Raw genomic sequence first — 27,095 nt, 5'->3', positions numbered from 1 at the left:
ATGGTTATAAAAAATGATACTGCGTATTTGTATAACAATGTACACACATTGTAAGTGTCTTACTGTCTTGTGTGAATTTTCACCGTCAGTTTATTCTCCAGTAAGATCGAATGTTGACCTTATACTACAAAACATGACAACTATGGAGAATACTCTAATTGATTATTAAGTGATGTATCATGACCTCAAATATATAATCCTATAATGTCATGCAGTATAAAGCCCATGATAATTTACTATAATATTTATTGAATTCGGTTCCATGAATGCAGATTAAAAGAAGCAACTGCCAAGTCTGCACGTTAGGTGATGATGCATTGTTTCCTCGTCATTAACCACAAGAGTTGTACTAGAGGATTGTGGGAAGACGGGCTTTACGCACATTGAGGTTACATCGGTTTGGATGATGAGATGAAAAAAAATGTGCCTCGGTGTTCCATTTCACTGCACTTTTGATAGTTTGATGACATCAGAAATAAGTCTTATGTAAAAGACTCATATCCATGGAAAGTTCATGTTTTGAAAGTCATGTAAAATATGATGCTTCCCGGTGTAATGTATTTTACACGTAATATACATGTATAATGTATAATAATATTAAAATTATGCATTTATTTTTTAATGCTTTGCAATTTGCGTGTATGGCACAAACAAAATAAGAAATTAACGTTTCTCTTTTTTTCTTTTCTTCAGATCATCTACTCAAGAGTTGCTAGAGTATGCAAGGTAAGATGACAATTCTATTTTAAATCGCTTTTCAGAAAACAAACATAATTTCCATTCTTGTTTCCATGGCAACCTCTTTGAATAAATCTACGTCATTTAGGATATAACTTGAGGGTGATCATATTTGGGGGTCATAATAATGCTGAAGCAAATTTCTTCCACTTTAAACAATAAATATAAACACTCTTAAATTCAGTGTATCTCATTTTCTCACCATTCTCTGATGGGAAAAGGAAAGTGCAACTGCATGACTAATCATACTTTTAGTAAACATTTCCTTCCAATTATTATAAACATAGAATTTAATAGTCTGTAGCCTTTTGCATCTCTCTTCATGCTTGCTTGTGTTTCTCCACCTGTCTTTACCATTGAAATCCCCTGACCAATTACAATGTACTTCAAATTGAAATATTCTCTCAACATTTTACAAAAGCCTGACAATTGACAAACTCCCCTAATTTGCCTTGACAAAATGAATAGAAAGTTTCCTACTGGTTTAGTCATTATCAAGATTAAGGGCAAAATGATGAGGACTAGGGGTGAAAATTGCACCCCTTATTTTATCATTTTTTTGTTTGCATGGTGTATTTGACTTTGGTAGTAAACACCACCTCCCGCAGTGTTAGGAGAAGAGAGATGTAATCAAAATATGAATAGTTCATGTTTTTCATCACTTGATTGGGGTGGGCAAACTGTCATTCTTTCATCGCTCATTATCGTGGGTCCCACTTACAGCGATTTATGTTGGTATAAGTGGTGGGAACGCAAACAAGGGAGCAAATTTGAGGACCAATTTCTTTTCCAGATGCGGTGGGGTTAAGTCGCGGAACATACAAAACAAGCTTGGGTAGTAGGTTACGCTGCAACGTAACTGCAACTGTCACTCTCCAAGTTCAAAGCAAATAGACCAAATTTGCCTCGATGTTTGAGGGTCAATTCAGGGAAGGCATGCAGACTGACGAAGAATCCAGATCTTGGCACACGTGAATTTGAAGAACATGTTTCATTGATTTCATGGGGTAGACCTATTTGAAGATTTAATCAGAAAGTAAATGGATGTTGAAAGATTCAGACACATTTACAGCCAAACTGAGCTGCAAATGAGTAACAGTTTGCTTGGACCGATAAAAAAATGATTACAATCGAATTCTATATTTGAAAAAAAAAATTTGAAGTAGTGATAAAATGATAAATTGTTACATAAATGAGAGGTTTGTGTCTAGGGGGAATGGATATCAGGTTTATCCTGTGCCAAAAAAATCAAATTTTAACAAAGAAAAATTGGTTGAAGAATGTTCAACTTCCTTGAGATTGGAACATTAGATGGTACTCAAGTATAATTCACACTATTGATCCTTTTACCAAAGCTTTAGACAGGCTTTGAATAATCTATCACGTGGAAATAGAATTCTTGAGTCTTTCTGGTGTCTGAAATCCGCTCAAACTTTTTTTGGCGATTATCATCATCCAATGACATTATTAACAAATCATCTCTGCTCTGCTACCCTATATCATCTCTGTTCTGTCTGGTTAGATGAAAGCTCTATTGAGTTTGTTTTGTCATTTATTGGAAATTTAAAGAATACACCCTGTATTTTAGATCCCCATTAGCAGGTAGGATCCATTGTTACAAGCTTGTAAGAAGCTTCCCAAATGTCTCTTCAGATGCAGAGAGGTGTGAAATCCATGCTCGGAAGTGACGCCCTTTTGGTTCTCAAAAGATTATCTCATGGAGAAAATCTCACATTTCTTTGGCATAATGACATCTTTAGCTTTTTAAGTGATGGAATAACAAACTTAATCCTTACTCAGTTTTCCATTAAGGACATGGCAGACACGACATTAAATGGCAAATTTGCTGCATTTTCATTGCTACATTGAATTATCTCAATGGTTTCCTTTTTTGGCCTTCTCAGACATGGCTTCGGGTTAAACATCCATGAAGCTTTAAAAGAATACCCGGTAAATCGCTACGTAAAAGAAGTACACTTTACCTTTTCATTATGTTTCAAATGTTCATCTTTAATTTTTTGGGGGAATAAATATGCAGAAGCACTACAAGAATGTGTATTTTATCCCTTCTCGTTGTTTAGTAGATTAAATCTTGCTGAAATTAAGCATCTTTTCAAAGAGGAATAAAAGTAGTTGAGCGAAATTGTTAGCTTAAAAAAGTGTTACTGATTGCGGAAGAGATCTGCATAGAAGCACTTTATTATGCTGCATTTCTTTTTTTCCAATTTTCAATGCCTAGGGAAAAAATATTCTATATTTTGAGCATGCAATTTGTATAAGGCATAAAAATGTATTTGAAAGAGGAAAAGTGGGAAAGAATGGAAGCAGACAAATTTTACACCATGATGCACTTATTTTTAATGGAAAATGTTTACTAAATGTGTTTCCATGGAACCACTATATCAATTTACTGAGTAGTCTCGTCATATTTGTGAAGTAACTTCATCAATCCATAGATAATGCAAAGGAAGATGAAATACAAATTTTGTTTACAATCCAATAAACCTTTAAAAGCATGGAAACTGAAGTGCATTATCCTTAGGTTGCCATTTACCCCTTTTGTGAAAGTACATTGTGTCACTAACATCATGATAGGAGAGGAAAAAAAGAAAGGAAAATCAAGTTCATGTTGAAGAAAAATACTCTGTGTTAAAGTAGAAGTGAGACATGGGGCTCTCAAACTAAATCAACCATTCAGATCTTGATCAGAGTAGCTGCTGCTCTTCGTGTAGCCAATTTTCTTATATTTACGCCACATTACCATCTTGTAAATTGTAAAAGCATGTTTGATTGAAAAATAATAATCCTTATTATCCATGGACATGCTATTTTGTAAGCGACCCCTATGTCATTGACATAAAGAGTCATTTTTAAAGCATTTTGATTATATCGTTGACATTAAATGGTCACATACATGTATGGAGTAAATATCTATTGATGCATGTGTTGGAATGATTTTTTTTTGGGGGGGGTGGGTCCTACAATGAATACTAGTAGGTAGAATATGCTACAAAATAAAAATGGGTTCTCAACAGATGTTTATGATGTGAGAAAATATCAACATTTGCTTTCAAAGTAAATCGCATTCCATTAGGGGAGACAAGGTTTTGAAAACCGCTAAATCTCGCCCCCAATGTCAAATACAAAGTTCCGCTCTGAGGAAATCCTTCCTTATAATTATTACATAGGCCTATTAACATTCAGTCCATAGATTAATGGCTCCTGTGAGACCCTTTACTGGTTTCAGTTGAGTTGATCCAATACTCTGTTTGCAACACTTGCTTCTGAATTCATTCTTATATCTCCAAAGATGTAATGTTAGGGTATAAGGGTTGTTAAAGGGTTTTTGGTTCAGAACAATTTTCAGGGTAAGGTAAGGGTTTACACGTTGGGTCTGGGTTTATTTGAGTTTGGTTTCACTGTAGATTTTTCATTGGAGCAAATGTTGTGGATACAGATGATGAATTATGATCAAGGTTTCTTTTGTGTTGTGTGTAAGGCAAGATACTGAAGCAAAGAATGTGCTGAAGGTATATTTCTTCTTGGAAAGAAAAATGTTTGTTTAATTGATTATTCCTTTTGGTACATGTATTGTATTTTAAATCCTAATCTCTATCTCTCTTCTTGCCCCTCTCTCTGTCATTTCTGTTTCTTTCTATCTCTTTTTTCTACTTTTCTCTCTCTTTCGTTTTTTTTTCTTTCGTTTTTTCTTTCGTTCTTTTTTTCGTTCTTTTTTTTATTTTTGTTATTTTTTCTTTCTTTCTTTCTTTCTTTCTTTCTTTCTTTCTTTCTTTCTTTCTTTCTTTCGTTCTTTCGTTCTTTCGTTCTTTCGTTCTTTCGTTCTTTCGTTCTTTCTTTATTTCTTTCTTTCTTTCTATCTTTTCATCTACCTGTCTTTTTTGTCTAACTATCCTAGCTCCTTCATTTCATCCTTTCATTCCCACCTCTCGTTTTTATCTCACTATCTTTCTGTCTTTTCTAGTCACTGTGTATTTCTCAATCTGCCAACAGCACTGATTGCACTTCAGTATTTCCATATTGTTTGCTTATTCTTTGGCACATATTCCACATACATGTAACATAGCATACACATCAATGTTGTAACGATAACAAAACCAATGACGTTTGTTTATACAAAGGACAAATACCCCTGCATTAAATCTGCCTTATGAATGACAGATGTAAGGCTTCGTAATGCAATTAATATTAAAGATTTGTTTAGATTGGATCTGGAGTGAAATGTTGGCAAAGACTGGCAGTGGGACCTTGATGATCGGTATGATTGAGAGAGAACCATTCCTTACTCTTATGATGGGATCATGTGAAAATAAACAGAACTAACAATGTACGCTTTCCAACTCTCCTTCAGGGAAAGCATCAAATCTGTATTCATTTGACAGTCCTTGCATTTCTAGGAACTTTCCAAATCTGAATTGATCTGATTATCCATTGAAACATTGGGTCCAAAGTACACATAATGTTACAGTTTGTTTCTTTGTTGGCTGAGAAATAGAGAGGAGAAATGGCCTTACACCTTTAGATTTTATTCAGTCATGCTCATTTAATCTTCTAAGGGCATTTTAACAGATCTTAGTGAAATTTCTTCCCTATGATCAAAATGAGAACAGACAGAAAACTGACCGAAGATCAATAAAAATGATGCCATCTATTCTAAAATCAAATATTATGTGTAATGAATATTCCATGTATTTTTATGTCTTTCAGAGTGATAATGGAGGAAACTTCTTGTTGGAGGAAAACTGGACAACCTTCCGCAAGGCTCGTCTCAACTGCTCTATCCCTGGCCAGATTCCATTCTCATTCAATGAGATAGGTATGTACATTCCCGATTTCATGTTGGATTGATTCAATGCTAAAAAAATGTCTCAATATCTCCTATTCTATGTATGAATAAGACTGAATAATTTGTGGCTCATTATCAACAAGAAAGAAGTCGACCATTTTAATGACCACTGTCTAGTTCATGAAAAGATGGCCCAGCAAGTGGTATTCTCTATAAATGTCCATAGCCACCTGACCATCTCTATGACATACAAGACCACCAGGAAATCCTAAACTATATTTATAGCTCGCTCCTCTCCCTCTCTTGAAATCTCGCCTCCTTCCTATATACCACCAATATCTTTCTCCAACAAGCATCATTTTTTAAATGCATGTAAGATCAGTGTCTTACATCTTGTTATTTTGGGCTAAATTTAGCTGGTTTATGCGCTGACGTTGTTTATGCAGACATGAAATCAGTCTGGCAATCTCAGGTAGCCATGTTCACATGAGACTAGGATAGTTTTAATCAAAGATTTTGTAGTAAGTTATCAATAACTACAGGATTTATATGTGATGAACCATATAGTATTGTAGTTTGAATTAAAGAAAATCTATTAAAAATCATTTTTAAAAGTGATTAAATGGATGTGAAGTGATCCCCATAAAAAGTGATCCCTGTCCCCATGCCCATGGCGTCAGCATTCCCTGCTTAGATGTCCTGCTAAAGACTGAGTTTCTCTTGCCCATTTGCTATATCAATATGATTTTGGTGTCCCACTTTCAAACCTATAGCTACAAATTAGTAGTATTCTTAGAGTATTCAGATATCATCCTATGAAATGATACAGGCACAACTGCATCTGTGTAGTCGCTTAGTACAATTTTCTTCAAATTCTTGACCTACCTGAAAAGTCAACCTTTTTTTTCATATGAACCCAACTTTTTTTTTTCTTGGTTCTGTCCTTTTAAGTGCTCAATCTGATCCCCACAGAGCCATATCGACCAGATTACGCTTCAATAACCAAATTGGCTATTGATTTTTCTCCACTTCGTTAGTTATAGAACAGGATTTTCTTTCCAAGATGCAAGTACCCGTAGAAATTTGACAATATCTTTCAAATATAAGAAAAAAGTCAATAGCTTATACAATTGGTTTATATGAATGGAGTATTTTATGTAGATGTATTTTTGTGTATTTTCAAGGTTTTTTTTAATAATTAATCTTCCTGTGTATCATAACTTCATATCATTATGGTGAGAGCTTGAAACTTACTATGTTGTTTGACCATTTTGTATTTTCTTTTACAAGTTTACAATTTTCCCCTTTTTTCAGGGGGAAAAAGAACCATGCACAAAATTGTGATATGTTTTATAACTTTCTGAAGAGCATTCTTGTCGATATTCCCTATTATTCTCTACAGAAAGCACCTACTATGACAATGAGACTGGAACAATATACACAGTTTTCTCAACCCCAAGGTAAGAAAATTCTCCTGGATCAATATCATAAATACCTTATATATCTATACCTATGTAATCACATTGATAGCCGTCGCTTACATGGGTTTGAATCTACATCAGAAGTGAATTAGACTAAATAGAGGAGTAAAAACTGTTTGTAATGTAAAAGCAAGAAGAAATTTCCATGGGAATGATTTGAATTCCATCAGTAATACATATGACTTCAAGAAAAACATTTTAAAAGAAATTTACTTCCACCATATCCAACAATTGCTGTAAACAGACACACGACAGAGATGATGATGCCCTTTATTTCCCTTCTGTTACTATAGCAACAGCATCCATGGCTCAGCTGTCTGTGCATTCACCTTGGAGGCAATAAACGAAGCCTTCTCAGGTCCATTCACCTTTCAGCCCAATGCAGCATCAGCGTGGATCACCAAACCAAACTCAAGCCCAGAGGTAAGCTCAAGCTCAACATAATTTTTTTTTTTTAATTCCCTGATATTTTTCTTCTTTTCTCCTATTTTTCTTCTGCTCTCCCTCCCATGCAGTAAATCTTTGTTCCTACATTATCTCCTCTTTTACCCCATCCCTTCCTTACCTTCTCTCAACCTTCCAATCCCCTTTTCACTTTTCTTCTCACTCACTTTCCCTTTGATCTGTCCCTACCTCCTTCCTACACTGCTTCTATCTTCTTTAATCTTCTCCTTCATCTCCTTCTCTCTCTCCATACCTCTTGCCTGTCAGTCCTTTGTCCTTCTTTCCCTTTTTGTTATTCCTTCCTTCTCCCCTCCCTACTCCTTATCTTCTTTCCCTTCCGATTTCTTCCTTCTCCTTTCTTTCGCTTCCCTCTAATACTCTTTCCCCCTTCCTTATTTTTGTTTTGATATCTCCCCCTATCCATTCCTTAACATACTATCCCCTTCCCTCATCCTTTCTTTCCCCTAGCTTATTTCATCTTCCTGTCCCTGCATGGCCCTTATCTTAACCCCTCCCTGTTGCATTCTTTCCCTTTTTCATTTCTTGTTTTAGCAAGAAGCATCATGTTCAAGCACCATTCTCGCCCCAGGTATAACCAACTGAAAACCAGCATACATGAATGGCACATGAACTGTACGATTGATTGACATGCCAAATTCACGTTATAGAGGCTGGCAAGAAATATACATATAAACCCATTGATTCCTGGAATCTAGTAACCCCAGTATTAACCAGAATTAGAAAGCTCAGGAGTGAATTGAATTCATGTTTATGGTAACTGGTCTTTAGCCGAAAGTTCATAATACGTTATTTCTGTTTTCGAGAGAAGTAAAGTAATATAAAGCTGGGTGAATTCAAACCAATATGCACACCTTCTTTTTATCATTAGAGTCATATCTAAACCAAAAAAAAAATGTCACCCACTTGTATATAGTGATATAATAATGAATTTTTTGAGTAATATTAGATTGAATAGAAGAAATACAATATTATTGCTGACAATAACATAAACTGCTTAATGCAATCCCAAACTATCAATTCCAACTTCCAAATGGGAATATGAAGGGGATGTGAGGGGGTGGGTAATCCAGCCTCTTTTATCTCTGTCATATTTTCTTTTTACTCAAATAGTGAAGTCCATAATGATTTTAAAATTCTCATCATCAATAACACATCTGGATCTGTGCATCTGTCATTCCCCGGAGAAAAAGTGTTTCCATAAAGCACCCTAGATCCGGTCTTTTATTTTGCTTTACTCTTATCTCGGAATGAATTCGTTTTCGATGAGTGATGGTGGATTCTGGATGATAATCGCAGGATTTGATGCATTCATAATGAGGATCATTAAGAAATGCATTCTTATTGAAAGGTGCAGGTATCTTGAAATGCTAATAATGATGCTGAATTATTACCAATTGTGAGATAGTTCTTAATTGTTGAATGTTACTAAATGCTTAAGGGTTACAATATGGGTATAAGGTGAAATTAGTGTGTTTACTGGAATCATTCTTATTTTGGTAAAAAGACATTTTAAATTAAATATGAACAAGAATATAAATTCTTAAGTGGAAAGGCCAAAAAATATATTGCGGTCACAATGAAAGTTTGATGAAATTATTCATACAATCGGATGATATTTGCAAGCTGGTTAATATCACAAAAGAGCAAATTATGTTTTTGAGCATATTAGTGGGCAAGTGGGAGTATTATGCAGACCACCCATCTTAATATAATTTGAAGAGAAAGGAACTGTTTATGAAAGAACTGCCCCAATTATGACGAAAGTGATATTTCAAATTGTAAGCCATCTGGAAAGTGCTCGAAAATCTTCCGTAGGTGGTCAATTACTGTGTTTTATAATTCTGCCTTTTGAAATGCTCTAAAGGAACAAACAAAAATGCACCGGCTTTTATCTTATTACAGTTTGTATTGTTGGAAATGCAGAAAGAAACTTTGGTTGAAATCCCTGCTTGAAGGAGAAACTTGAACTCAGAAAAAGAAAGGATAAATTCTGAACGAGAAGAGGTTCGTCCGTCCGGTCATTGCCCTAATTCTCCATCGAGACTCACTCCTACCTAAGCTTTATATCTCAACATAGAAATTAGATTTGTTCTTACAATATTTCATTTTTCGTTTTTGTGATATTTAGATGAGAAATGTCTCAGTGGATTTATTTAAGTGCTTGGAAATATATGGACAAATTTCTGATTGTAAATATTGTTTTGCTTGTCTAGAGTGCAATGGGCATAAGATTATAGAAAAGAAATTATATACTGGTAAAACATTCCCTTTCATGATTAGTTCAAAAGTTTGCTGTTGCTTAGTTTATCGAAGAAAATACCCTTCAGTGATTCAAAGTTTGCAACAAAATTAAATTCCTTTTTTAAAGGTAATAGTATATCATTTTTTTCAGAAAGTGAAGGAAGTATTTGCTAAGTCTTTTTTATCTTTTATATTAGTTTCCCTCATAGAAATGGAACCAACCTAGATTATAACACTTCATCATTAAAATCTTAAGAATTTTCTAAATCATGGAGAGAAAAATCATTGTCTTTAAAGTATTATCAATTATTGGAACAGGTATCCTATTTCATTTTTCTTCTTCAAAGTTTGAGTATTTGAGGAACTTTTCACCCGCCCTAAACATCTCTATCCTTTATTTTTTCATTTCACTTCCCCAAGTCTGACTCTGATAGTATCCAACATTTCCTTTCTAGAGAATAAACACTGATAATGCTCTCACTTAATCTCCTAGTTTATCATAATAATATGTTTTTGCAAAGTACATTTTAAGTTGTCAGATGCTATATTCGGTAATGCTTTATTCCACATCAAATGAGAGTGACATATCCTTGAAAACTCAAAATGAGATGATAGAAGAGATTTGGAATGAAAAGGGATTAAAATGTAATGAGGATGTAGGGAGGAGCTGCATGGAAATGTGAAGAAAGGTGTCTATTCCTCAAGATGGAGGGGTATTCATCGGTTTCAAAAAGCAACAAGAAAAAGTGGAAGATTTCAGACATGATCTGTCCTTTCTGTCATCAATATCAAAAAGAAAGGAGGAGATTATAAAACACCACAAGGATTTTAACTTTTATGGGATTATGTTCAAAGCAGACAATCCCTTCAAAATCAGTTGTTTGTAGATGACATGAAGCCAATTTGAAAGCTTCAAGAAGAGAAATTTGTTAAGAAATACTTAAATGTGATAAATATGACAAGTTTTCTTCTGTAATCTTCAATAGATCCTTGAATTATTTTTTTCTATTGTTCTCTTTACATAATTCATGGATTTAAACATAGATAAAGTAATAGACAGATTGCTTGTTTGGTCTACATTGTATGAAATGCTTTATTGCTCAGATTTGGGTGGAATTTTATGAGATCAGTAGATATCGTTTCTCTTCCTGAATGCTATTCAAACTGGGATGAATCTAAAGGAAACTTCTATTTGGAATGAAGGGAAAAAATAGACGGGTTAGAAAAAGCTGTGACATTAGTCGCCTTTCCAGAAAAGTGCTTTGTATTGTTGACTGTCAATCTTGTTTCCCTTGTTGAATAATTTCTTTGGTTATGTTATCATTTTGATATTTCTGTCAATCAAACATTTCATTCAAAGTCAGGTCCCCTGATTTTCCAAATCCCTTTAGATTTTTACCTTTAATTTTATTTATTTGCACTTTCTTTCAAAGCTTGGGTTAAAATGTTTTCTTAAAGATTGCTGTAAAACATTTCTTCAACTGAATGAATGTTGACATAGTCTAGTTCATCAAAAGAAAAATATGTTCCATTTAATAAGTGGTGAGTGTTTTTATACAAAATATGTCAATAATATGAATATAGTGGATATGTAAATGGGGGAGGCAGATAGAGAAGAAGGGGGACACTTAGACTGTTCTTGTAGATGTGTGATCATGATATATTTTTACACTTAACTCCTTCATCATACAATTCTAACAATCCTGTCAAACTACTGAAATACCCAAATGAAGAAGCTTTGCTTACCAGAAAGAGCATGATTTTACATTTGCAAAGGGCAGCTTGTTCAAGTTACGATGCACAAGAAATGTTGACCTATTTTACCCCCCCCCCCCCACCTCCCTTTCTTCCATGTTAAGTGAGTCAAGTGCTTTGGAAAAAGCAAGTTGTCATGGAAATCCAATGCCACTAAAGGTATCACTTTTTGAGGTCAGACTGTCAAACTGAAGTTGTTTGGAAAGCGGAGAGATCTCTAGACTAATATTATTTGCAGTTTAAGGTCACAGTTCTTACTCAGTCTGAAGTTAGTTGAAGCATATACTTAAGATGTCTACAGGTTACAGGATTAGCTTGGTCTAATTCTTCTAGATCCTTCCTTCTGATCTTACCCTCTCCACCCTTCCTTTCCTTAAAAAAATTTCCTCCCTTTTTTAAATTCTGGCCTATATACCCCTGTACATCTGCCTGTCTACCTCTCTGTATTGTACGTGCCTTTACAGTTTATATACTTTCCTCCTTTATACTTCTGTACACTTTCTTTCAACCATTCTGTTTGATTTTTCTTAGAAATCTGAGCTTATCAACACAAACTTTGAAAGTTGTTGCTTGAATATGACCTATGTCAGTTAACACTTCTTGATCTTTGCTTTGGTACATGTGTGCAAGAGGGCATTTCTTGAAGAACTGTGCCAGTGAAAAAAAATTCGGACAATTTCACTAATAGCCAATGAGATAAAATGATTTCTATTGGACTTATATCGGAATTCAGTTTTAAAATTTATCCTGGGTGTGCATTTACCCACATTTTATTTCCTTGCACAAGTGAACGATAACGAAATCAGGATTCGACTGATGATGTTCCATCCATCATCAATCCATTTTTTTCTTGTTCCAAATCTCACTTTTTATGCCTGCACTCCCTCCTTGAAATGTTTTGAAAGCTCTCTAACCCAAACAGATCATGAAAAAATATCAGGAGCTAATATATTATTGTTTATACACACAATCCCTTGTCGGCTTCTCCATAAAAGGAAGATTCCCTCCTGATCAGAAAGGAATCCCATTATCTAATAACACGTGTCTGTGCATCTGTGTAGAGATAAATCCTTGATCATGTTTATTGCTTATGCCTATAAATGTGTTCGGTTTGAAGGGTGGGCCGAAGGTTTGTTCAGTATGGTTGTTTGTGATGGACATAACTGCTTGGTCAGTGATTGCTTGACCCTCTCCAAAATAGCTAAAATATACAAAAGGTGTGGTCTAACCTACTGATAATCAGCCTGTCTGTCTGTCTATCAGATTTTGTCTCAATCTTAATATTCACATTTGTATAAGCTTTCTTAATTTTTTTTTGTAGATCTGTAAATGAAGGTCCTACCTATTTAAGTCCTGTTTTAATTGATTTTTGTTGTTGCTTTTCATTTTTGTTAGGGGGGCTTCTTTCTCTACAGTTCTTTACAGGTGTATCCTGGATGGGACAGGCCTTCCTATCTGACATTTCTTGTTGCCCTCATACTTACAGTAGCAGTATTTTTTTTTTTTCATTTTTCTTTAAACCTACACCCCTTCCCCTCTCTACATACATGACATGAAAAGGCACAATTCTAAACCCTCCCTTTTATTACACTCACTGCAAAATGTCCATGTTTACCCTTGAATGTACATGAGTTTAACCTTGTAAATGATGCATGACCTTCCTGTGATAAGGTTTTTCCCTGACTCTTGATTTACAATCTTCCATTCCTAGAAGTAGCAAAAAAACTGTGATTTTAATCGCTCCCCTGATCTTATCATTTGCCCCTGCATTTTGCAAATCTTGTGGGGAAAGTGTGGTTTATTATGTACACTGTTTATGGCTGAATACTTTTCTTCTGTTTTTGTAAATAGAGCTAAACAGTTTCATTTCCTGAAGTCAATGAAATTGTTCAGTTGGGAATGACTGAGTTTCATATCAATTTCTCAAATTTATTTGATTTTTCATTGTTTATCTAATGTAAAGAAACTTTCAGAAATTTCAAAGGAAAATATGACAATCATATTTCAAAGACACACTCACATTTGAAGAGGTTTTCTGTTTGATGGATTTTATTATCATTTTTCTTCCAAAAACCAGATCGCATGCTTAGATAAATGCATTTATCCAGAGAAGTCCACCTGTCAACTCCTTCATTAAAAATCCAATGTTACAATTACACTTAGTCTCATCAGTTTCCATAAGATATAATTTGAGGAACTTTAGACAAATAATAGCACCAATCAATTTGAACATTTTTTTATATTTTCCACTTGAGGTCTTCTATCAACTAAATAAATCCTTTAAACAATTTGAAGTTGACATCTTGGATACTAATCCTAGTTGTACAAATGTCTGAATATGATTCTGTAGTTTAGGTTCTATGCATCATTCTTAGATGACATCTTAACATTGATAACAAAAAAATCCTTTGCTACCAATCACTCTTGTAGATCCTAATGTTTCATCTTGCAATTTCCTCAAATGAATCTATCTGGTCAGATATATTGGGTGGATCGAAATTGAAACCTGGCCGGGTTGGGTTTCACCAATCATTGCCTTGTTCCACTTCCATCTCATCTTGGCACTATAACATACAAGACACAAAAAAATTGTTCAATCAATTCAGCATAGAGTTAAGTCTTATGCAAGCAAAAACTATGAAGAAAATGAAAATGTTGAAATCAGCTGTAAATACATGACTGTACTGATTACGGTATCCCCAATCCCTGTTCATATACACTGATGGCATAACAAGTATCAATCTTTATATGAACTACTAATACAATGCAACCTGATGGCTGTGTGCAAACTTGATTAAGAATCATATCATTTGTTATTAATGACAAGCTGTGTGAATAAAGACCCATTTTTATGAACAGTCTTTTCAAGAAGGGAAATAAATTAGAGAGAAAGTTGCTAAAAATCAATTGCTGTACTGTGGTTACATTTTACAGTACTTATAACATTGGAAAACGTTGCAAGCTTTCATATTTAAAGGAAAGGAAATAAGAAACCCATCAATACCTCCTTGTTTCAAAAGACACACTCCTGGTTCATTTGAGGAATTTCTTTGCAGCTTTATAGAATTCATATATTTCCGAATGGCAGTATGCATTTATATTGGGAATTGTAAAATGAATGCTATTGTCTAGGATTTCATCTTGTCATTGCCTTGATCCACTTCTACCATGGTTCTTCTGAGAATCTACTCAATCATTACCTTGTTAATACATTCTATCAACTTATTCTAGATTCTCAAACAAAATATATGGGCCAAAGAAAAGATGGATTGAATAAGAGGAATTGTAGTAGTGCCTGAGTAAGGTTACATTTTGTCATAGGTCTGGCCCATTTATGTCTTGTCCCATGCATCGGACGCCATATAATGTCTCTGGGAGTATCTCCTTCCTTTGCTATGGACAAAATCAAAGATCCTCAAATTTCACAAATTTGTAGGGGCCGGGGTCTTGTTGAATAGCTTTATGTCAGCACCTACTCCCCCTGCTGAACTATTATTCATTACAGCTATGTAGTACATATTTTCCATGTCAGATTGATTGAAGAAATTAAAGTGGATTATTTTTAAGTATCAGACCTTTCTTTGAATGAAGGTCTACTGAAATAAATATATCAAGAAAGATATTGCGTCTAGAAGGTAAGAACCTGCGGATAGGTTACAGTATGTTAACTGTAACTTGAATGCTAAATCTTGAAGTTGAAATAAATCTTGCTGCTTCTTTGGCTATTTTTATGGCCTGCTTAATGCACACCTGATTGGGAAGTATTTTGCAGACTTGTTCCTCTTTCCTCCATCATCTTGATATACTAAAAGAAGAAACAAGGATGTGAAAGGATCTGACATGACCTTGTATGGCATGATGTTTTAGCCCTGAAACAGGCACCTCTCATCATGACCTAGATACTGACTGGGACATTTTAAACTGCAAGTAAAGTGATCAGATGGATGGACGGGAGGGGAGGGGGAGTACGAAAGGGGTGGGGGATGAATGGATTTGAAACTTGGATAAAGTGATGAAAAATAGGGGTCTTAAGAAGTCGAACATCGGCTAGAAACAAGCCTCAGCCATTCTCCTCTGATGATCCCTAGTGACCGTAGCGAAACCGACGTCTAACAACGCAAATGTTGCTCTAGAGGAGCTTAGTGGGAAATGACTCCAAAAAGGGTCGGGGAAAAATAAGGGCAGCGAAATGATTATCTAATGGATTTTGTCGCGTTTGTGCAGATAGAGCCTTACTGCATACAAACAGGGTGCTAATGTGCACCACACGTGTCATCATTTGTGTGGAAGGATCTAGCGGATCAAACGAGGAGGCCATACCAACGCATCTCTCTCCGGCGCTCCCTTGGTAGCTGGGGTGTTGGGATTCGATCAGAGCACTGCCATCAATCAGCAGCCCAATTAGGTTGCAAATTTGGTTTTAAGGCTGATGTGATGTGGGTTTTAGAACATTTTGTTTGGTTGGGAGGGTGATGCTTCTAATGCTTGATATAACATGAAGTCAAGCCTCATGACGTGACAATGCCTAGTTGATGAGCTCTGTGTACGTTTTAAAGTTCAGCAGGTTTTCTTTATCTTACGATACTGTAAAATATCAGGGGGGTTTATAAAAGAGGAAAGAGCATGTTCTTAGCTCATTTCATTTAAGTGGCAATTGATTTGTAAGTTTTTAGCATGTTGTAATATTCAATTCATATGGATTATCAGAAAAAAATCCTCAATAGATGTTGAATTAAAGTAAGAAACAAATAGGCCCTATTCCTATGAGATAGGAAGATGTCATATGCATGATATTCATGTGTTTCCTATTAATATTATCTTCCTTTTGTCTGGGCCTCTTTAGCAAAACACACCATCTTATCATGCTGCTAATGGTTATTGCAAAGTGGGACTAGCAATTCACTTAAGATGCCCTCTCATTCACCCTAAGCGTATCTCAGCCCATCTGTCATACTATTATCTCTATGTCTTAGCAAAGCTCTTGTATGTGCCCACCATGTAAACCTAAACAATGGTGTGTTATTTGATGACTTTGGCAAAGGGTTATTTCAGGGAAAAGTTTGGTTTAGGAGGAGACCCTCATTCGGCTACATCAGGGAGATGTGCCCTTACAAAACAAACCCCCCCCCCCCCTTAGAATGAAGGGTATGACTATTTCATTCAAAATTCTAAGAATACCCTGATGTGATGATAAAGATCACATCAAATGTTGTCTTCCTGCTTATGATTACCCACAAACACACACACCCCCACACACGCACCCCCACACACCCACAATCAACTCACACTGTGTTCTGTTTACCCCTTGTGTAGTGGTGGTGTCTCATTCCATGCTGAATTTCTTCACCTCATACTATCACTCCATGGAGTAGGCCACCCAATGTCAGAGGGGGCGGTATTTCTTACCTTCATATGGGATTTGTGCCAAAAATGTGACATGGAGCATTACAAGAAAATACTAGGCTGCCTGCTCATAAATGTTTTAATAGTTCTGCTCACATGGTATCACTTACCTTTATTTCTTCAGGTGCCAAAATATTTTGTGTACCTATAAACTTTATTTCCACAAATTTGACCATTCTGGTAAGTTTGTTACATTCAAGGACACAATTTGTCCTTATTTGATTTAGTTTATTGGCATTTCAGGGAGAAAGCGAAGTAATTTAGTGGTAGCATAAGTAGGACCAGCTAATATACTTGACTGTTGAGGCATATTGGCTGAGGCCTGTTAAACTTACATTCTATCCAGACAAAAGTAATTATGAGATTGGAAGGAGTTATGCTGATGACAGCTTTATGTTTTTTTATTACAATGGGCTTATTTCTTGATGTATTTATCACTTTGACATTGCTAGCCTTTTTCTTTGCAACATCAATTTATAAAATTTATTACTGATCATGCAATCTCTCAGAGGAGTCTCCACTCTGGTAAATGTCTTATGCTATGATAGGTCCCAACCAACATAATTATTTCTTCTTTTAGAGGTTTTTTACAAGAACTTAGGGATTGATATTTTTCGGTGCATGATACCATTACTATGGGGATTTTCCTCCATTACACCAATATCTAGTTGTTGGAATTACTTTGTAAAATAACATACAATTGTAAAACAAAATTGTCTTATTCTTACATGTTAGTACTTTTAAAGGAGTCTAGCAACTTCTGGAAATATGGTCGTTAACAAATAATATTGCTTAACGCAAGAAGCAATGTATTGCTTTTTATATTAGTGGAATGCTTGCTCACTAAAACATGTATTGTAAACAGTACTAAAAATATTTGGCATAGTAAAATTGGTTTGTTAATTTGTAAATGGACAAATCTTACATTTGAAATATGCCATGTTGATCATTGCTGTCCTGGCTGTATTGTTTGAAAGGAAAGAGTTGACCTTCTGTTCTTCTTGTTGCATATGTTCTTCCTGTAGTACTGTCACAAATTTATGATAATTGGGCTCGTCTCTACAAAGTCTTGAATGTTTTAAAACTTCCTTCAACTTATGGCACCCAAAAATTTATTGGAGTTTTCAACAGTTGTTTATGAGATAATTGAGATATTTTTATGGTTCTAGTAGTCACAGTTATGTCAACTTCCATTAAGCAGCCATGCATCACATTGTATAACAGTGATCAAATGGTGCATTATTATTTTCTGCAAGTCAGCACAGGACGTTACAGCGAGCAATGATTGTAAAAGGTTTTTTCTAAATTGAGGTTAACTCTTCTGATAAGAGTAAAAGATGACATAATCTAAGCAAAATTTATTGCTAAAATAGGAAGCATTTTTTATTGGTGAAAATAGCTGCTGGCAACATATTGCAATACATGTATTTCTCTGTAAATCAGATCTAAAAATTGATGAATTTTATGTGAATGTTTCCCTTATTTTGCAGGGTTGCAGCGAAGTACAGAGCAGCCTGATCAGACCAGGACAGATCGATAGATACCTTGTAGATGCCCAGAGATATCAGCTTATGTACAAATCAGTGGAACCTGTCAGCGGAAGACCACTCTTTGTCCAGGGAAAGACGAAAAGGTAGGAAAACTAGACACATTCAATGGCTTGTAAGATCAGAAGACCCCCCAGTTCTTTAGATATAGGGTTTATGAAATCAGTCATATCTTGGTACTGAGAAACCATAAATGTGTGTAAGTAAGCCTACAGAAGACAAGCTTTAAGTTTAGATCCCCATGGGACCCAGGGTTGAGGACTGCCGCCTCACCATGGTGCACAAGTCATCGTCTTGGTTTGGAACCCTGAAACTGTATAACAAAACCACTGCTTAAACAAGCCAGCTATCATGTCTCAAATAAGTTTTCTCAAATTGGACTTTTATTGTTTATTTAAGTGATGGTAATACATTAGTTCGCTGTGCAAACCCTTCACTCGAGTTAAAGGTCTGAATGTGCAGCCTACTCATGCCTTGTGTACTGAAGGCCCTCTCGCTCAGAATTGAAACAGCAAGTTCTTCCATGTGCTAGTCTTTGCGTGGAGACACACTTGTTGATCAAAGTTTCAATCAGGGTCTGTGCCTGCAGACTAGTAAAACATATTATGATATTAAAGTATACCAAAGATTTGAAGAAAAAAAAATATATATAGATGTAGTAGATAGAGAAGTGGTATGTGTTTGAAAAGAATAAGAAAATAAAACTAACTAATTTTTAAATTTCCTGTTGACAAAAGCCAAGTTTCAATAATGTTGAAAGCCTGGCCTGTCCCTATTAAAATGTTCTCCTTAACAGTAGAATATGTAGTAAAATCATTACACAGTGCTAATACTAGATTTTTGTGAAATTTAGAGAGGTTAGATACATGACAAGTTGAAAAGCTTTGTCATGACTTAGTTGGTCCCAGCTGACCTGTAAATTTCACATCAGATAAAGCTTGTTGTTGTGACAGTTGTGTGCTAACCTGTTGGCTCTTCTACAAAACCTTGTGTCAAGTTTATTCCTTCAAAGGTATAATACCTGTTGTCATTTGCCCTCTCGCCTTGATGAGTCAAGATGAATTATTTGTAATCAGTGGTATCTCAGCAGGCCTACTGTTCTTTGTGTTCAATAGAAATTGTGTTGTCCTTTGGTTAAGCAAAATTAGTTTGTTGTCATGCGGTTAAGCCCTCTTGTTTGTTCTCACCTTTTGACATTCATAATAACATTGACCTTGAAGTTAATCTTTATACCTAACTTTCTGCGGACACTTTATACTTCTTGACAGAGTAAGTTATTTTGATGAGAATATAGGCCTAATATCAGGCAAAATTGAAGATAAAGTAAGTGTAGGCCTATATCTGCCCCAAAATTTAATTGTAAAACTATTAACAGAAAATGGTACAAGGATACATTATGTTTTACATTCAAAGATTATTAGTTGATTGCACTATTAGTGGGGTTACAATTCCTGAGATGATGAAGGTCCTATGTATTAGCATTCATATTTGAACTTTGGCTGAAATTCTATGCCATCCTCATTTTGCATTATCATCCCCAGCACCCTTCAACTGTGTTACCCCTGTCATAATGGAGCAACTCTAACAGATGCTACCCCTGAATCTGCCCCTCTCTTCCCCACCCAACCACTATCTTGTCTTGAAAAATACCCCCTACTCTGGTTAACTCTGGTGATTGGGTGTGATTCAGCACCCCAGGTGGAACCTCTTGGAGTGTTCTTCCACCTGTTGCCCCTTTCCCCTTGGCCCTCTTCCACCCCACTTGCCTCTTTGTTGATGTCGATATTATTGATTGGTTTGTCACTCAAAACATTGGATAAACTAGTATAATTTCATTGCTTACCAACACCCATTTCTTCGGATCTTTCCGGTCGGACTTTATTCCAGTGGTCATTAAAAAAAAAAACGGCTTCTTTTGTTAAAAATTCGGTACTCTAACATCTTTGAAAAGTTTCAAACCTATCAATTGACGACATGAACCAGAAATTTAAGGACTTCATAGTCAATTGGTTATCCCACTGTACCTTTTGAAGGTGCAATGAATAGGCCTTCTTATCATTCTGTCCCTAGAGACTTGCAGAGATGCATTTCTTTGTAGTTATCTTGAATTCATCTGCCAAAACTCTTTATCCAATCCAAGGTAATCTTGTTTTGAATCTTCTGTGCTTGTCTCCAAGCTGCCGCTAGTAATCTTTATTGCAAGTGATTTAATTAATCTCTTTCGGTGTCCTTAAGATTCTCCAACATTCTTGGGACCTACTATAAGTCCCTGGTGTTGATGCAATGTCATTCCTTGGCTCTTATGTCTTCACAGATGGGTGTGAGTCATTACCCCTCGTGGGCTGATTCTTTGGCGGGACGCACCTGTCCTGTCCCCTTCCTATCACACCTCCATCTATTTATCTTTTCTGGATCTTCTTTGCCTTCACTTCTCACTTGTACTTCTTGGATCTCCATGGAGAACCAGTGCCAGGTGAGCCTGGGAAAGTTCTGCTGCCAAATTTCTGAAGTAATAAAATGAAATTATGCGGAGTCCTGAATTCATAACAGGTTTTGTTAATGTAGTTTTCGTGATAAATATTCATTAGCTTAAACAATAAAAGTTTTTGATAGTTAACAAAATAACCATAGAAATACACAACCAATGAGAAAATGCTGAGGGGATTAAAGTGGAAAAATGTTATGGTGCTTTTAGAAAACATTTGCCCCTGGGTTTTGTAGCATCTAAGTGCCATGCAATTAAAGAATTGTTTGATGTATCTGAACTTCTGAAGGATCAAAAGTGATGTATCAAAAGTGATATCTTAATTGTCTCTCATGGATTTAAAAAGTTGGTATTCTTATTTGTGGGTAGAATTTTTCATCACACATGCTCTACACAATTTCTTTTCAAACTTTTCAATTTGTTCTTCGTTTGTTAATAAGTTGGGCATGTCACGAGGCGAGAGTATGTCAAATGGAGTACCTGGGGAAAGCTTTGACTAAGACATTGTGTGTGACTAGTGCAAGTGATTCACAGCATAGCTACGTGGCTGGATCATGGGGGTAATTAGAGAGGCTTTGTTAATCCAAGATCAGGTGATGATACCAAAATGAAATGCTTGCTCACTAACACATGATCAAGTGCATGGAATATTCAAACATGGATTTAACTTCCTTAGAATACATTGCCTGCAATGTAACAGTATTTTGATACATTTCTCTCTCTAAAAGAGTTATCTTGTATTGATGGTGTATTTGATAGTCTCTGATTTATCAATTGGACAAACTAATCATTATTTGTGGTTGTAGAATTCTTTAAACTTTAAGGAGATAATGTTTGATATCCCCTCATGAATTATGAAAGAAAAAATTCCTACTATTTTTCATTTCTGCTAAAAATTCATATCCGAGCCAGTAGTAAAGTAGAAATTCATAAATAGAGATAGCTGCATTATGAAAGTGTGCGATCACATAAGCATTTCAATAGACTTAAAGGATTTGGTAATTGCAGGAACAGAAGGACATGTGAGAAAACAAGTAACAAAGGCAGGGATTTTTTGTTTTGTCAATACTTTTATTTTCATGAAATTCATGCAAGAATCCTTTCATCATTATGAAGCTGTGCATTTGCAGAGAGATTTAAACACAAATCTTAGATTTCCTTACATTCACACCCTCACACACATCTTCATGTGTGGTTCAATTTCATACCAATTGCTTTTCATGCTTCCATTTTTTAGAGGAAAGGGGTGAGTGTTAGGTAGGATTTTCTTTCATAATTTTACATTCATATAAAGCAATGTATGTGATGATTTCCAGTAACCACTGCCAATCATTTCACACGCATTCATCTGAAATAAGAATGATGAATTTAAAAAATCTTTAAACACAATAAAACGTAATGGTGTTTTATGATGTGCAGTAAGGTAAAAAGGAAGCATATTGCCTTAAAAACAGAACAAGGTAGCATGGGGAATTACAGAACCAGGTGCACAGATTTTTATAGTTCATATCATATTTTCTATGAAATAAAAACCATGTTTTAGCATTTGTTTTGGTGCGAATGATATGTGCAGAGTACAGATGATATCAATGCCCTAGATGCTGGATCAAGAATTAAACCTGCCACACAATCTACCCCTTGGGTGTTCTATTGTACTTTTTGTTGAAGCGTTGGCATAATTATAAAAAAATGAAGGTCAGTGTAGTATTCTTATGGAAAATATTGTTCAATTTACATCAAAGTTATTGCGGAACATTTGCGGACATTCAACTTGAGCAAATGAGACCATTTTGAAAGTAAAGTTTTGCTTCCTTTTGATAATTTACCACTTGATTAAACTTCTTTAAAATTGATAGCTTAGAAGAATACAATGTGGTTTGAAGCTCTTGCCATCCATGAATTTGTAAATCATGATATAAATTATTCTTCCTTTCTCGGTGCAATATCACTTTTCAAGTATTTTTCAAAAGTCTGTTCTCCAACCCTTCTCTGGTATTACTTTAGAAGTGAGATGGGGTAAGGGTATTCTTATGCAGAACTTTTGATCAAGAAAGCATTATAAAGCCCCTGCCATTCCCTACCCACCTCTAATCGCATCTAATCTACAGAAGCACTGCTAAAATCAAGGCTGTTCACCCAAAATGTTGGCACCAAACCCCGAGATAGTCCATCATCAGCTAGGGTGCTGGACCCTGGCAGAGAGGCTTTGGGCTACAAATCTTGGACTTCCTTTCCATCCAGACCCTACCGACAGATCCAAAATTTGAAGCTTGCTCCAACAACTATTGTGTAGCCAGCTGTTGTCATGGTGATGAGATGGGGTGTTAAAGGGGGGGGGGGCTTGAGAAAGAAAGGAAGGTGGTGGTGATTTTCATAGAAAAAAGGGGACAAAGCTCAGAATTTCCTTGTTTCTTCGACTATTGTATACCCAGCTGTTGTCATGACAATATATTGTTTTTGCAAAAGGAGGGAGAGAAGCTAGAGAAGGAAAGAAAGTGGTGAAGATTTTCATAGAAGGGATAACCGTAACTTGTATACCTGAGTGAGAGTTATTGTCAATGATCAAAGTTGTTTTGTCTCCCTTTAAACTCACTGTTTTGGTTCCTGGAACAAACAGCTGTCATTTTCAAGTTCAGCTGCTTGATTTGCCAAGGTCATAAGACCCTGCCCCCCCCCCCCCTCTCTCTCTCTCTCTAGGTGGTTTCAGACCGCCTCGAAGTTCCAGGTATTCTCTGATCGGGAAATTTACCCCGATCAGAAAATACCAGGTATTTTGGCGGTGTGAAAGCAAACTACGCGTAATATCCCCGAAAGAAAATACCCGATAAATAGTAGGTACTTGGCGAAATTACGAGAACTTTCGCGGGGATTTTTCCAAGGTCGTGGGTATTTTGGCGGTCTGAAAGCAAATTACAGGAACTTTTAGCCCAGCGTGTCGTTGGGTGCGGCGCCGTGCATGGGTTGCTGCTGGGCTAGTGATTTTGAATTTCGCGCCTTGCTGCTTATCAGACCATACTGCGCATGCTCGTAACTTCAGGAACTTATCCCGAAGGGTATGTTTCAGGGCGGTGTGAATACAGGAATAATTAATGGGTATTTTTCAGCCTAAAAAAGTTCTCGTAATTTAACGGGGATTCTTGTGATCGAGGCGGTTTGAAACCACCTTCTGTCTCTCTCTAATTTATGTTAGTCTATTATTCATTCCCACTTTCTCTCCTCTTGCTCTCTTTCATTTTCAACTTCATATTTTGTTGGTCTTTTCGGGTTTAATTCATCAGATATTCTCTCTTCATCCTCCCATCTTTCTTATGACTTATAGAGCATTTTTAATATTGTTTATTTGATCTTTTTCCAAGGTGAATCCTATTTTATGCAATGTATGTCATTTAGTGTGGTTCGAAATGACTATGATAGATCAGGGAGATCTCCGTGCTATCAGAGTAATACATCAGATCAACTTCTCAATTTCAATCCAGTGTTTCTTTGGGTCAGAAAAGTTGTGGTATAGCTGAAGTTCAGCTTGAAGGTCACTGGCCATCAGAATCTGCAATATCTGTTTACATCTTTTAGCAAGAAAATGGTTGCTACTTTTGCATTGAGACAGTTTACTTTTGTTAATAGCATTGTGATTGAAAATTGAATATTCTTGTTTATTTTAGAACCATTTTACTGAAGTGGTATTCAATATTTTTTGATGGATAGGCCAAACAGAAAAATCAGACAATTTTCACCAAATGAAGAACTTTTAATATGACAGTAAAAAAAATTGTGAAATTAAGCATTTGTTATTCGACCGGAAGGCATGTCAGAAAGGTGTAGAGATGATGAAAAATAAGGCTCTGATTGAGAAACTAGACAACTAACTGAGACAAGGAGACAATTAATTAATCCATCAGACAGTTGTGTGGTTGGGTCAATACTTGGAATGAAAAAGCTTCTTATAAAATGGTCTTCAATAGAATTGATTATGTGTGAAATTCACAGAAACATAAAGAATGGAGTTGCCACGAGTTGTTTGATATCTGAAATAGACTGATATTTGTCTTTTGCTTACTCTAACATAGTATACAAATAGCGAATAGACATGAGTGCAATGGTATGAGATTTCGCATTAGGTGAAAGAAAGATGTTGCCACGAGTTGTTTAATATCTAAAATAGATTGATATTTGTCTTCCCTTTCCCCTTTGTCTTCAAAACACTTGCTTCCCTTTTCAAAACTGGAATGCCTTTTGAAAACTGAATAAATTAGGTTGTATTAACCTTAAAAGGACAAAAATGAAATGAATAAAGGACTAAGGAATATTGAGAATTTGAGCAAGAAACTCGTATGATTTCATTTCTTGTCAAGAATGGCTTTTATGAGAGTTGACAGAATTTAATTTGATAGTATTTTTCTTCAGGTGTTTGCTCAGGATTGATTTCACAATTGGGTGGGTTGGTCTCATTTTATCCCTCTTTTTGATAGTTTTCATAGGGTTAGTCTCATCTTGGGGGCATTTACAGTTCAGCTCCAATTATTTGCTTCATTGGAAAGTTGGAGTAAAACCAACATGCTCTTTGAAATACACGATCAACCCATGAAGTAGTATGTAATGGTTAGTTCCATTCCAAGTTCAATTTTGCTATTGATTACCTACTTGAATTGTAGATAACACCTGGCATTTTTTTTCAATGAAACAGGTGTGAAATTTACAATAATGTTCAAAAGGAACTCATGGACATCTTTTTGGAATCATTCTATGCATTTAGGCCTATTTAATGTATAACTTAAGATGAGCCTTTGGTATGAAATGATATCTAGGTGAATTGTAGTGTAGTTCACAGAACTCTGTTATCTTTGAAACTAAATATCCTTTTTATTTCACTTGTTCCTCACAAGTTTTGAACTCTTGAGAGATTTCCCTTCATGTTCACCCTATCCTTTTCTCATTGTACCCCAATTAAACTTGTTGCCTGCCCCATCAGATGTTTTCAACTCCTAAGAAAACAGCTCCAAATTTAGCCTGAAATCGAATATGACAAGCCACACATGAATTTCTATCCAGTTTCAATAGGGGCTGTAGACTCCTTAAAGAAATGTTTGGATTTTCTCCCAATTAACCTAATAATAATACCATCTCCAAAACACTAGAAGCTATTAGGCATCATGTTACCTCTGAGAAAATCTTTTTTATTTTTGAACATTTTTGGGGGAACTTTGTTCTGATCAACCTTGACAAGGTGGAAGTTTATAGGTATTTTTCAAGAACCGCCATCTTAGCCCATTCATTGATGGAAGAAAAGTTTCTTCATTTCCTTTCTGAATTACCATATTTTATCAATTTTCTCTATGGTAGTTTTATGATCCTCTCAACACCATCTTTATCACCTTTGGACCATTTTAATGATAATTGTTTTTTGGTGACTCCTTCGTTCTCCTTTTGGTCTTTCTCTGTTTTTCTTTCTTTCTGTCTGTCTTCCTCTCCCTCTTTCCCTTTTTTTTGCTCTTTTCTCCCTCATTCTCTCTCTCACTCTCCCACTTTTATTTTTCCTATCAAGAATCCTGCAGGCTGTTTTACTAGTTTTAATGAAATGTAAACCACCCTCAAACACACCCCCATCTTCTCTGCCCAAACATCCGCCTCATGGTTCCAAAGTCATAACTTTCATAAATTCATACATCGCTTTAGGATATTATATATTCAAATGTCATTTCAATACGGCAGAAGGATTGAAGGTTTGCAACAATATATCAAGTTGGCAGGTAGCTGTTTAAACTATGAAGTACGAGGAAACAAGGACTTCCCCTCCTTTTAGTTGTTACATCATAAAACTTTCAAACAGTCCATAGTACATATTTTTATTTAAATGATGAAATTCATTTTACCAAAAGAGAGTTGGGTACAATTTTTTTTTTCTGAAATGATACATAGACAGATTACAATTTAAATCGTGTAATGCATGAATCCAATTGGGGGGAAAAGAGTATATGATCAAGATATTCTATCTGTATGTCATGCTAAGATTCTCATGATAAAACCTGGCTTCTTTTCAAATTCAGGTGAAGATTTCATTATCCAATGACATGCCTAACATGGTGGGGGCCATGTTCCAATTAGTTTCACCTCACACACGGAAAGTTTTCCGGAATTCAGTAACAAGCCCCCCTCTATTCAACACAGCAGAAAAGCCTGTC

The 27,095-nt window shown here is 35.6% G+C and overlaps 1 protein-coding gene and 1 long non-coding RNA gene across 2 annotated transcripts in view; both read left to right on the top strand.

Moving 5' to 3' along the window:
* The first annotated feature begins 688 nt into the window (after positions 1–688).
* LOC129256435 (uncharacterized) lies at positions 689–9,993 on the top strand. Its single transcript, XR_008584011.2, has 4 exons — positions 689–726; positions 5,464–5,572; positions 6,945–7,002; positions 7,317–9,993. It is a non-coding gene; the product is annotated as an uncharacterized LOC129256435 (long non-coding RNA).
* Positions 9,994–17,382: 7,389 nt separating this feature from the next.
* LOC129255756 (semaphorin-5B-like) overlaps positions 17,383–27,095 on the top strand; it is a 35,423-nt gene continuing 25,710 nt past the window's right edge. Inside the window, exons 1-2 of the mRNA XM_064095934.1 lie at positions 17,383–17,412; positions 18,378–18,520. Of these exons, the coding sequence (XP_063952004.1) occupies positions 17,383–17,412; positions 18,378–18,520 (173 nt within the window). The remainder of the gene's footprint in view (positions 17,413–18,377; positions 18,521–27,095) is intronic.

Source organism: Lytechinus pictus, chromosome 3 (assembly GCF_037042905.1).
Source record: "Lytechinus pictus isolate F3 Inbred chromosome 3, Lp3.0, whole genome shotgun sequence".
NCBI classification, from domain to species: Eukaryota; Metazoa; Echinodermata; class Echinoidea; order Temnopleuroida; family Toxopneustidae; genus Lytechinus; species Lytechinus pictus.
Note: the sequence above shows the minus strand (reverse complement) of the source record. Positions and strands in the feature narration are given on the sequence as shown.